This window comes from Caenorhabditis briggsae (genome assembly GCF_000004555.2).
Source record: "Caenorhabditis briggsae AF16 supercontig from assembly CB4, cb25.NA_228, whole genome shotgun sequence".
Classification (NCBI taxonomy): domain Eukaryota; kingdom Metazoa; phylum Nematoda; class Chromadorea; order Rhabditida; family Rhabditidae; genus Caenorhabditis; species Caenorhabditis briggsae.
This window is the reverse complement of record NW_025543518.1, coordinates 968-13310: the sequence shown is the minus strand read 5'-3', so window position 1 is coordinate 13310 and position 12343 is coordinate 968. Positions and strand designations below refer to the sequence as shown.

At 38.5% G+C, this 12343-nt stretch overlaps 4 protein-coding genes across 4 annotated transcripts; 2 read left to right on the top strand and 2 right to left on the bottom strand.

Annotated features, from left to right (window-relative positions):
- Positions 1 to 419: 419 nt before the first annotated feature.
- Cbr-gst-7 lies at positions 420 to 1315 on the bottom strand (the record flags this gene model as incomplete). Its single annotated transcript, XM_002648468.1, has 2 exons — positions 420 to 907; positions 1183 to 1315. 2 exons carry the CDS (start codon positions 1313 to 1315, stop codon positions 420 to 422), a joined length of 621 nt encoding a protein of 206 aa, XP_002648514.1.
- A 1669-nt stretch (positions 1316 to 2984) lies between these two features.
- On the bottom strand, positions 2985 to 3782 carry Cbr-gst-6.2 (the record flags this gene model as incomplete). The annotated part of the gene is made up of 2 exons (XM_002648467.1): positions 2985 to 3472; positions 3650 to 3782. The coding sequence occupies 2 exons, from the start codon at positions 3780 to 3782 to the stop codon at positions 2985 to 2987; spliced, it is 621 nt and encodes a 206-aa protein (XP_002648513.1).
- Positions 3783 to 4913: 1131 nt separating this feature from the next.
- Positions 4914 to 5177, top strand: CBG24807 (the record flags this gene model as incomplete). Its single annotated transcript, XM_045241139.1, has 2 exons — positions 4914 to 4976; positions 5043 to 5177. 2 exons carry the CDS (start codon positions 4914 to 4916, stop codon positions 5175 to 5177), a joined length of 198 nt encoding a protein of 65 aa, XP_045091422.1.
- A 3363-nt stretch (positions 5178 to 8540) lies between these two features.
- On the top strand, positions 8541 to 12016 carry Cbr-col-73 (the record flags this gene model as incomplete). The annotated part of the gene is made up of 4 exons (XM_002648465.1): positions 8541 to 8701; positions 10101 to 10911; positions 10967 to 11060; positions 11892 to 12016. The coding sequence occupies 4 exons, from the start codon at positions 8541 to 8543 to the stop codon at positions 12014 to 12016; spliced, it is 1191 nt and encodes a 396-aa protein (XP_002648511.1).
- Positions 12017 to 12343: the final 327 nt, after the last annotated feature.

Sequence of the window (12343 nt, the reverse complement as noted above, 5' to 3'; positions counted from 1 at the left end):
GAACACTTTTTAATCCAATAAACCTAGTTATTTGAGTAATTGATAAAAAAAAAGCAAAATTGATTTGTGATCTGCTAACTTCATGGATTTCAATCTGATGGATTTCAATGTGTGGGGACTTTTGAAGAGCATCTGGTATCAAGCGTTTGGAACCTTCCGTCGGCGCTCGTGGCTCTAATTTTGATTACTGTTGCAAAACTAAAACTGCAAAATCAAATGGACATCTCAAACCACTGAAAGCCAAACTTTTGGAATTCAACTAGGAACTTCAGAATATCCTGCACCTAGTTTGCTCAAATGCCTCTACTTTCTTCCACCCAACGCCCACTTAATCATGACATTTTTCAAAATAATTGATTTATTCTTTTTCAATACACAAGAGTAAAAAAAGAGAGACCATTGGAAATTGTGTAAATTATTTAGAATGGAGTGACTGGGCGAGTTTCCAACCACTTCTTTATGTTGGCATTTGAGTGAACCTTCTCCTGATGAGCCTTGAATTGTGGATAGGCGTCGAGAAGAGATGCGTTGGCAGCCAACAAGTCGGCAGTGTGCTGAGCAACGAGCAAGTCAACCCAGGTCAAAGAGTCTCCGACCAAGTATCCCGATCCGGATGACTTGAGGAAGTTGGCGAAGAATCCGTAGTGCTTAGTGAATCCTGGAAGGAAGACGTCCTTGGCGAGAGCTTCGACATCTCCATCTGAGAATCCCATCTTGGCCATGAAGTATGGACGAACCTCATTGAGGTAATCCTTGAATTGATCAGCGACAGAGTTGACCTGAGCCTCCTCCCATGGACATTTCCCGTTGATTCCGAATTGGCGGGCAAGATAGCGAGAGATAGCATGAGATTGGGCAAGTACCTTTCCGTCGACTTCAAGCAGTGGAAGTTGTCCGAATGGGGTGGCTGAAAATTAATTAGTTCAATCTTTCATTAATACTAAACAAGAATGTAAGTCACAAATGAATCAAGGTCTTTTAATTGAACAACACAAAATTTCCGTCCTCCAAATTTAGTAGTGGAAAAAAAAACAAAAACAAAACACTAGTTTGAAAATCTTTGACCTACAAAAATTCTACATGTTTCGGGTTCAAGAAGACGTGTCTTATAAAATAAAAAAGAATCTTATAGAATAATTCAAAACCACTGAAAACTGCTAGAATCTCTAAAAATAAACTCACTTGGCTTGATAGCTGGCCACTCCTCCTTCGGGATTCTGTTATCCTCGAACTCTTGTCCAGCGAAAGCGAGAATCTGACGAGCGATTTCTCCGGCTCCACGGATTGGGAAGTACGAGAGTTTGTAGTGGACCATTGTTGCCTTTTAACCGAACAAAAACCGATGTGGTCGATGCGAGAAGTTGGTCGACTGAAGGCCATCCGCCTCTATTTATACCCATTCCCCTCCAGTTGTTTTCTCTCTCCACCCTTCTCAATACTCTCTAGTTTTGTCATCGTTTGCTCTTCTCGCGTGTTGTGTTGACTACAAACCACAAATTGTAGTCACTTTTTACTCTCTTTGTACCTCTGTGTATCTCAAGATGTTTCAATGGACAGATACACACAACAGCCATGGATTAGCACAATATGTTGTGCTCAGGCTGGGGATAATTGAACGACCAGAATGGGAGAACAATGAAATCAATCATCACAATGTGTCATTTGTTGGTTAAATGTAACTGATAAAAAGTGGTTGGTGGACACAAAAAATCACAGAAAACTTTCTTCCTTTCGTAGAAATTGTATCGAAACACACGTTTTCTAGAAGACATAATGCAGATCAGTTCAAGAATCAAGAACTGATAAATGTTCGCTAAAATTGACAGATATAAATTTACAGATCGAAGCGACCGATATTTATCAGGATTTTCACAAGTAATAGCAAAAACCGTAGTACATCTGAACATTAGTTTTTCTTGCAAAATGCCGTAAACACTAATAAAACGCCACTCAAACCGTCAACTTTGAACCTATATATCAGTGTTGCGCGGAATTCCGACTTCCGACTTCCGACTTCCGACTTCCGGGCATTTTTTCTATTCCGACTTCCGACTTCCGACTTCCGAGTTGAAAATTTTACTTCCGACTTCCGACTTCCGACTTCCGACTTTCAGAGTATAACTCCCGGCATAAAAAAATAACTCGAAAATTGAAAAAAGAAGAAATCTGTATAAACGGGGAAATAAAATTTGAATGCGCAAGGATTTGTTGATTTGCCAACCGGCTTGGAATCTGTATTTCCGATTTGAAAATTTTACTCCCCACTTCCGACTTCCGAATTGAAAATTTCACTTCCGACTTCCGACTTCCGGGTACTTTTTCACTTCCGACTTCCGACTTCCGACTTCCGGCATAAATTTCACTTCCGACTTCCGACTTCCGACTTGGAATTTTCACTTCCGACTTCCGACTTCCGACTTCCGACTTCCGACTTGGAAAATTTTACTTCCGCGCAACTCTGCTATATATCTCACTTCCTGGGACAGATATCAAAAATTGATCAACTGAGAAAATGTTTATTTAGAAAGGAAACTTTTCTGAAATGTGTACAGATATGAATAGATGTAGCTGAGTTTTGCGAAGTTCACTGAGTCCTCTGAAGTTTTTCTGAACTTGACTTTATATTGAAATGTACACTTAAACATAGTTTTTTCTTTTGCTAGGCATGGTAGAGGATGATTAAACTCCGCTTTTTAATTCTAGAGCAATAATACGGAAACCTGTGAATGGATTGCTATATAAAGTTTATTGAATTAGTCTTCAAGTCTCATAGTCAGAAGGCGTTGATGCCTAACTTGTTGGCTGGGAAATTAGACTTCATTAGGATATTCGGTTAATTATTAGGTTTATTAGGCCCCAATGAAATTTTGATATTTTTGGAAAAGGACTGATAACTTCTAGTTGAAAAAGAGTATTTATTCATTCACCAATATAATCAAAGTTAATAGAGTAATTAGAACATTTTACAGAAATTTGAAAATCAATTAGAATGGATATTCTGGACGTCTTGCAATGTGTTGCTTGATTCTGTCGAGCCCCTGAACCAGCTTGCGATGAGCCTGCACTTTCTTGAATTCCTCAACAACGGCTAAATCCTTCTCCAAAACATCTTGAACATGTTGTGAGATCAACAAATCCACCCAAGTCAACGAATTCCCAACGAAGAATCCACTTGGATTGGATGCGAGGATTCCTTCAAAAAAGGCAAAGTGCTTTTTGAAGTTTGGAACGAAAACATCAGTTCTTAGTTGGTTAACATCTCCTGGTTTAAATCCAGCAACTGCCGACATGTATGGAACAACGTCATTTAAATAGTCCTTGAATTGATCAGCAATTGCATCGACTTCAGCTTCTTCCACATCGGTTTTTCCAGCGAGTCCGAATTCTTTGGCCAGGTAACGAGCAATGGCATATGATTGTCCGAGTGGTTTTCCATCGACCTCTAGCACTGGAAGCTGTCCAAATGGAGTGCCTGGAAATATCAATTATTTAGAAAAAGGTTAATGCCATTGGCAAACAAAAGTATCGAGTTTTCTTATTTCCCTTTCAGGTCACAGTCTTAAAATTCAGGAAAGGGGCTATGAAGTTTCAGAAAAGAAAACAAGTAACCTCTTTCACTTAAGATCCTTATTTTATAAATTCAACATACTATTTTTCAATGCAGGCCATTGCTCGAAAGTAACAACTTCCTCAGTATAATCCTTTCCGGCATATGCAAAAAGTTGTCTGGCGATTTCAGCACGAGCTCTCAAAGGGAAATAGATTAGCTTGAAGTGAACCATTTTCAGTTAACGAATGAATTTGGAAGGTATAAGAAATACGAGGTTATTCTTATCATTTTTATATCAATCACCGTCATCATTATTTGTTCTTTTCTCCACTATGTGTCCGCCGATTTGATGACAAAACTTGAGACTTTTGAGCACAACTTTTTCGCAGTTTTGATTCACACATGAGTCTAGTATGATCAGATCTTGGGGGAAAGATTTCTGATATTATCAGAATCTTACAATGTTATGGAAATTGAGTTTCCAAGACTAAAGATTTTGTCGGAATTTGATAAAGTATGACTTAAGGAAATTTGTAGAGAGCAAATCATGTTTTCTAGATTTGTCAGCGTTTTCGTGAAGAAACTCAATTATCGATAGTTTATGGATAAACTTAGTAGAAAATCTGGATCAACTGTACAGGGTGGAGTATAACTACTCGGACTTAAGTCTGTACTGGCATAAAATGTTTTAAAGTAAAGCGTTGAACTGGGCTCAAACTTGGAGTGCAGAAACTCAAATAATTCATCAGTAATCTGGCCAAGTTTCAAATTATATGATCAACTTTAAGCTGAGTTATTGGTTGTCATAACAATACCTAGACTTGAGAAATCGCTTTGAAAATTGAATCAAACGTAAAATTATATTTCTACCGATTTTCGTGCCTCCAAGATTCTTATGACTGAAGATACACCCGTTTTTATCAGTCCGAGTGATTGTGCGCCACCCGTTATATAATTTTTTCGAAAAACATTTGTGTAGAATTCTGAAAAACGTCTTTTCGGCTCATCGTTTCGAACGAATCACGAAATTTTGGATTTCAACAGTATGAAGTTAAATTAAAGTGTTATTTTTAATACTACGCTAAATGAGTGTTTTCTGGTGATAAATATTTTGCAAGGATTACTGTTAAAAGTTCTGTTATTTAAATAGCTCACATTCTCGAGCATGAGCATGAAAAAAATCTCCATGGGGATGGAAATTATTCATGAACCGTTATAGTATTTACGTGAACTTCCAACTTTTTCTCTTATCAGTTTAAGAAATCTAGGGGAAAGATCTGGAGCAGAGATAAGAAATCAATATAAAAGGGAAGCGGCTCCAGTAGAATCTCCATCGAGTACTACACTCCATCAAACCATCGCCATGGCTCAATCCGTCCCACCAGGAGACATCCAAACCCAACCAAACGCCAAGATCGTCTTCAATGCTCCATACGACGACAACGGATTCTGGATTTGAATTAAATTCTTCTGAATCTCTTCTATTTTTCAGGACACCAACAACGACCGTATCACCGTCGAGTGGACCAACACCCCAGACGGAGCTGCCAAGCAATTCCGCCGCGAGTGGTTCCAAGGAGACGGTATGGTTCGTCGCAAGAAACTCCCAATCGAGTACAACCCATAAGGAAAACTCATTGAACTCATTGGAAAGCAATTTTCAAAGTAAACTGTTTTCTTTCTTATGTTGTTTTTCATTTGTTCAACAATTTGCTTGATTTGTTCACAATTCCGATGTTCCAATAGACTATATGAGTGACTTAAATGTTGGAACTTGATTTTGGGGACTTGGGAATACAAATAGTGATTTCGTGAACAGAAACAAAAACAAACAATCTGAAAATAAAAAGAGGATTCTTATCAGGTTTTGTGCAGGTATTTTAAACGGGAGCCACGAAGATTACCCGCGAAAGGGCGTAATCCAATTGGTAATTTGGCATCCCAAGCATCACACTTTCATATTGGCAACGTCTTCATCTGATTCTCCAGTTCTGTAGAATTCTTTCCATCAGTTTTTGTCATAGTATCGTCCAGAACATATTTGAGATATCAGTCATTGTGACACATCTTCATTCCTTCTCATTTTCATTTTCTCTCTTTCTTTCTCATTTTTCGTTTTCATTCGGACGAGAGACTCACCTGCTACCACAGCCACAACATCTAGGGGCAGCAGTTGGTTAGCAAGTTTATTTTCACGTCTTCTCGTTTTCAGGAAAGACGAAAAGGAGATATTCCTATGTCTCTCCTATTCTCTCCGTCATCGGTTATGGTTCTTTTGAGAGAAAAGTGGAAACGGTTTTTATGGATTGATTGATGTATCATATTTCATTGGCAGGAAATGAAATGACAAATTATAAGAAAAAATAATGAATAATGGATTTAAGTTTTGAGTCAGAACGCGGAGATTGAAGGTCAGGAACCATCACAGCCCAAAAAAGATAAAGAAAGCGGATTGAAAAAAAAATCGTTGATTGTGGCACTTCACAGTTGTTATCCTAATTTAGGTTTTTTTTGGAAAAGCTGTGTCGTGCAGTTCTGGCGCGCCGTCGACGTGGTTCCCTTGTTGAATGTTGTCATCTTCAGAAGAACTCCAGTTTTGATTTCCGTGAAAAATAAGGTTGCTGATATCATGTGAGGAAAAAGCCATTCAAAAAAGCCAAAGCTGATGACATGCAAAGTCATACACAGAGTTGGAAAATTCAACTAGTAAAGATCTGTGACGTTCAGATTCTAATGTACAGATTCTCTTCGTTACTCCGAATGAATTTTCGAAAGTTATGGAACCAACTAGCAGAATGGATACTGAAACCACTCTAATAGAACGTCTCTATCTTTTAACTTTGAATCAATTCACAAATTGTTTATCTTAACCAGTCTATTTGCCGCGCCTCCGGCGCTTCAAACAGCTGGCTGGTGCGCCTTAGAATTACAGTAAAACCATATGTGAGCCAATTTTCATCGGTTCCTGTGAAAGATATGAAAAAGTTGTCAACTGATAAACTGTTTATCATAATATCACCAATATTTTATCAGTTGACACATCTTTGATATCTCTTATAGGAGCCGAGATAATTGAGCCCAAACGTGACAGTGTGGGAGCCCTTTCATTACAGGTTTTACGGTATTTTTCTGCAATTGATTATGATAAGAATCATCCCTCATTTCATTTTTTTTCCTTAAGCAATCAATCGATGTTCCCTAAAATCCTCGCCTGATTCTCCAATCAGAAGCCACACTTTTTGGAATCCTTGAGAAAGATCAGTGCCAACGATTGCACTTGTATCATCATGAAATCATCAAGTCGTACCTCAAAAAAGCAACTCCATCAATCGCCTTTTGTCTCTTTTTTATTGCCTTTCCTCCCGTTTAGCGCCTTCTAAATCAGTGAGTGCGATTTGTGATCGCCTCTTTTTTGGTTAGGTTTTTTTAACGGAACGAAATCATCTCTGTTCATCTTTCCCTCACTCAGATACACACTTCTACAGACTCTCTTATCTTCCGTTTTTTGAAGTTTTAATGCTTCAAAAATGAATTATCTAACCAACAAGATCTTCTTCTATCGTAAAATTGAACCAGGAAGAAAGAATGAGAAGAACATTTGATTTTTCGATTAGTCCCTTTTCATGATAATTATCAATATCACAGTGATAAAGTTCTTGATGGATAAACTTTCTCTTCTTTTTTCATCGAAAAAGAGAAAGTACAAAAAACAAACACAGAGAAAGAGAAAACGAGAAAATCGGTTTGTCCTGATCGTTCGGGAGGAGATGATAGTATCTTTCGATTATCATCACTTGAAGTACTTGGGATGTCCAAACGATAATGTTATCAGACGGAAACAAAACGGACAAATTAAAACATCTTCTAATTGGAGAATTGAGAACAGCATATTTTTAGATCTGAAAAAAATCAAATATTTTATTAGGAATGGTATTATGGGAAAGTGGGCCGGAAGGCTTGGAATGTTTGAAAATGTACATTGGCAAAGCAATATGAAAGTAGGAGGTTCCAGGCAATGTAAATTAAGAAAACAGAATTTCAGATAATTCTTCTCAAACTGATTAAACGGGAAATGTTCGAGGACTTTAATGCAAATTACAAAAGAGAATATGGCATTCAACCTGGAAATTTAATAACAAAGAGAAAGTGTTTCCTATGTCTGAAAAAAAGATGTCCGGAAATTGAATATTCAAACTCAGAAATCGGAAGCAAATTTTCTTCTTTTGGAAATCGGAAGTCAGAATCAAATTTTCCAAATGGGAAGTCGGAAGTTGGAATTCCTGGAATCCCTGCTGGAAGCCCAGAAATTTAATAAAAATAGAAAGAGTATTCCTATATATTCCTAAATAGAAAGAAAAATTGAATATTTTTAAAAACTGTTACAAGTCTTCTCTCTGATATTGTATTTCTTTAAAAAAAAAGAACTAACTTTTTGAAGGTATACGGACACAAACACCCTCTTAAAAACTTCAAGAGTTTCTCCATACAGTATTTCCTCTAACTTCAAGATCCCTTATCTCAATTCCTTTAAAAGATATCAAACATTTGTCAACTGCTGAATGATTTATTATAATATAACCAATATTTTATCAGTTGACATATTTTTAGTGTCTTTTACAAGAATCGAGATAATTGAGTTCAAAGTGGACGGTTTGGGTTTGCTTCTCTTAAAGGAAATGTATCCTAAACAAAACGCTGAAAATTTGAACTCTTCTTGTTTCAACCTAATCTTTCTATTTTCCTGATTTCTGATATATGTTTGATGTTAGAATAATTGATGCGATTGGAGTTTGATGTGAACGTTCTCCCCTCAAGTTTTCCCCCTCAACGTGATTTACTGTAATGATGTTGGACCTCACATTGCTTCATCTTCCCCATCAATCTTACCTCAGCGAGTCACAAATACCACCTGATGTAAAAAATCACTGCATGTTACCTCATCGGAACGTCTTCTTCTTCCTTTTGAATATTTTCTCATGCCACACCCAAAATGCCATCGACCAACCATTCGTCGGCTTCTTACGTCCTCAAAAAGGAAAAGGAAAAAGGAGGAAAGAAAGAGGACGATATCTCATTATCAATACAAGCGTATCACTACTTTCTGACATCTGAATCCTTCTATGAATTATCATTTGATAATGAGAATGTCAAGTATGTGTGTACATAAGGAATGGGTTGAAAAAGAGGATATCAAAGGATAAGAAAAATGAGGAGAAGATTTTGATAAAGCGCAAAAAAAATATGTTCTAACGATTTCGCCGACAAATGGACACAGAACTGGAACGCGGAAGGAATGAAAGAAGTTGATCAAGAGAAAAAAAAAGTTCTAGACAAAATTGAACTTTTGAGTTATGAAGTGCGGAGCAGATATTCAGTATGGGTCTTGAATGTTATAGACATTTCTAAAATCATGTTCACAAATCACAAGCCTAACGAATGAGGAGTGGCCTGAAATCATAAAATCGAATTCAATCGTGCTTCTTATAATTCTGGACACAAGTTCAGATGTGTCTAGTATATCAGTTAAAGTTCAATTTTTCAAAAAAAAAAAACTTTTTGGCCCAAAATTGAAGTTTTTCTAAATAATCCAATTTCGCTGAAAATTGATGACACGATCTGAAATTGTCTGAAACACATAATTCTACTGAAAAAGTGTGAAAAATTGAAAATCCATAAAAATTTTTTGAGAATTTCAGATTTTTTTCAAGAACAATTTTTGAGTTCTCAATTTTTATATCAAATTGTTCTTCTATGATCCCATTTTTCCGAAAATTGATGCAATGATCTGAAATTGGCTGCAAACCATGAAGCTACTGGAATTTATTTGAAAAATAGAAAATGTAAAAAAAAATGTTTGTGAGTTAAAGAATTTTACATGAATCTCCCAAAATTTGGAAAATGGAAATTGTACTTTTCAGTAATTGAGGTCTCCGAATTTCCATCCTGACTTCATCACGGAAGTTATATTATGAAAGGAACTGAAAATGCACCCAACCACACCCTTAAAATCAGTTCATTAGAAGTACTGATCATCAGGCATATCACATTCAACAGTATTCTCAACTTCTCTCCTCTTCTTTCTTTCTCTTCTAGCGGATCAAGCTTCTGCGTGGCATGGGAAAGGGCGTCGGTAGGAGAGTAGGTGGTGTTTCACCGGCCCTCCGAGACATGTATCTGATAAGTCGACGCCGACGACGTTCTCTCGCACTCTCCACAATATGAACGGTATTTTATGGGAAAGCTTAGGCGATATTCAACAGAACAACAAAAAAAGGAGCAAAAAGGGTAGGCGACCGCTGCAGACCCGACCCGTTTATAAGGACGGTGACGGCGAGAGGAGAAACACATCGTTCTTCATTCTGTCTTCTTTTCTAGCTTCAAAAACTTTAGCTATTTCTTTTAATTACTTAATTACCTGTTTTACTATTCAATTATTATTCTTGAATTGACACAACATTGAAAAATTTTCAAGAATAACCAGTCTATTACTTCATAGTTCTTATTTCCTTTAAACCATTCTCATACAGTAGTTCTAGTTTTTAACTTTCAGTATGAGCCAAGACGATAAGCAAAAGTTGGTGGAGGTCGAGACCGTGAAGAAGTTCGCGTTCTTCGGAATCGCAGTCTCCACTGTCGCCACATTGACTGCCATCGTGGCTGTTCCAATGCTCTGCATGTACATGCAAAACGTTCAATCTGGACTCCAAGACGAGATCAACTTCTGCCGTACCCGTTCCGACTCTCTCCGTGGAGAATACACCAAACTCGACCAATTCCGTAAGGCCGAGAGCCGTGAAAAGCGTCAAACCTACCAATGCTGCTCTTGCGGAATCGGACCAGCTGGAGCCGTCGGAAACCCAGGACAAGACGGAGCCCCAGGAAACGACGGAAGACCAGGAGCTCCAGGAGCCCCAGGACCAGATGCTCCAAATGATCATGTTCAACCAACTCCAGCCGATTTCTGCTTCGAATGCCCACCAGGGCCAGCCGGAAACCCAGGAAACCCAGGACCAAAGGGACCACCAGGACAACCAGGAGCTCCAGGAGAGCAAGGACCAAATGGACGCCCAGGAACCCCAGGAGCTCCAGGACCACAAGGACCACCAGGATCTGCCGGACAAGACGGAACTCCAGGACAACCAGGAGCCCCAGGACAAGTCCGCACTGTTCCAGCCCCACCAGGAAACCCAGGACAGCCAGGAGAGCCAGGAGCTCAAGGACCACCAGGAGAGGATGGACACCCAGGAAACGCCGGACCACAAGGACCACCAGGACCACAAGGAGAGCCAGGACAAGACGGAGCCCCAGGAAACCAGGAGCCCCAGGAGAGGCTGGAGAGCCAGGAAAGGACGGAGCCAAGGGTAAGTTTCTATTGTTTTCCCAATGTCTAATAATCCCTCCTTTATCATTTTCCAGGAGGATGCGATCACTGCCCAATCCCAAGAACCGCTCCAGGATATTAATTCTGCTGACTTCTTGCCTAAATTATTTTTCCTTCTTCTCTCTACTTGTATGTATAATACCTGTCGAAACATTTCACGGGGCATTCCAAACCAATAAAACTATTGAATGAAAAAATGAACAGTGTACAAGAAAAAGAAAAAAACAAGAGGAAAAATTAATGAAAGAAGAGAAATCGTAAGACAGAAGAAAGAGAAAGTTGATAAAATGACGGTCATTTAGAGAGAATGTGACTCGTAAAATCGCAACGGTTATGATGGTTTTAAAGAACGGTAAAGAGGAAGAAAACGGTGAAAAAGTTAAGGAAATTGAAAAGGCTTTTAATAACAAAGAGCTATTTGATATTTGATGGTCACCCTTGGTCCCGTGGGCATTCGAGGGCAAAAAATTACTGTTTCCCAAACATTCGATTCATTACTCGTACTGCTCCACATTAATGTGCAAAACGGATACCAGAACAATCAAAACAACCTGAAATTTTGAAAATACTGAAATTCCAAAAAAAAAAATGTCTAGCACGGCAATAAAGTTTCAACCTAGTCCTTCACAACACACCGGAAACTACCTAACCTAATTGCCGTTTATGTATTCTCAATGAATCTGAAACTGCCCAGGAAAAAATTGTCTCGACTGACAACGTTTTCAACATACAGGTAGGTGGATGACGACGTACAGGGTGAGGCATAGTTACCCGGACTAAAGTTTGTACTGGGCTCAAATGTGGATTACAAATATTCAAATAATTCATCAGTAAACTGACCAAGTTTCAAATTATGTGATAAACTTTGAGCTGAGTTATCGCTTGTCAAAGCTGTTTCATTTCATGAAAATCAATTGCTTCCATGATTCATATGACTGAAGATACACCCGTTTTTATCAGTCCGAGTGATTGTGCGCCACCCCGTAGTTCTCAGCTACTGGGACCTTTCTGACTTCCAAGTACTCCCAGCACACGAGACCTTTTTTTCAGATTACTCTTTTTCGATGAAACTACCGACAAACTGAATTCTTTTTGAGAAAAACAATCCTTAATTCCATGCCTATCATTTACTTTTTTCAAATTACTTCCGTCATTTTTCTGTTTTCCATCACAACGGCACAGAGTGTCGTGCCGATTGCAAGGAATGATAACAGTTCACATCGGTTCGTCTTTTTTCTTTTTTTTTGCCCAGCAACGGTCGTCTTCAGTTCTTCATCTTCTTTTCTTCTTCAAGCCAACCCCAAAAACCAATCAGTCCCTTCTCAAAATCTCTCAGGTTCAAATGATATTTCCATCTGACGTCTTCTTTTTTTTCCCGAAAACCCCTACTCTCTCTGCCATCTCAACGTTGC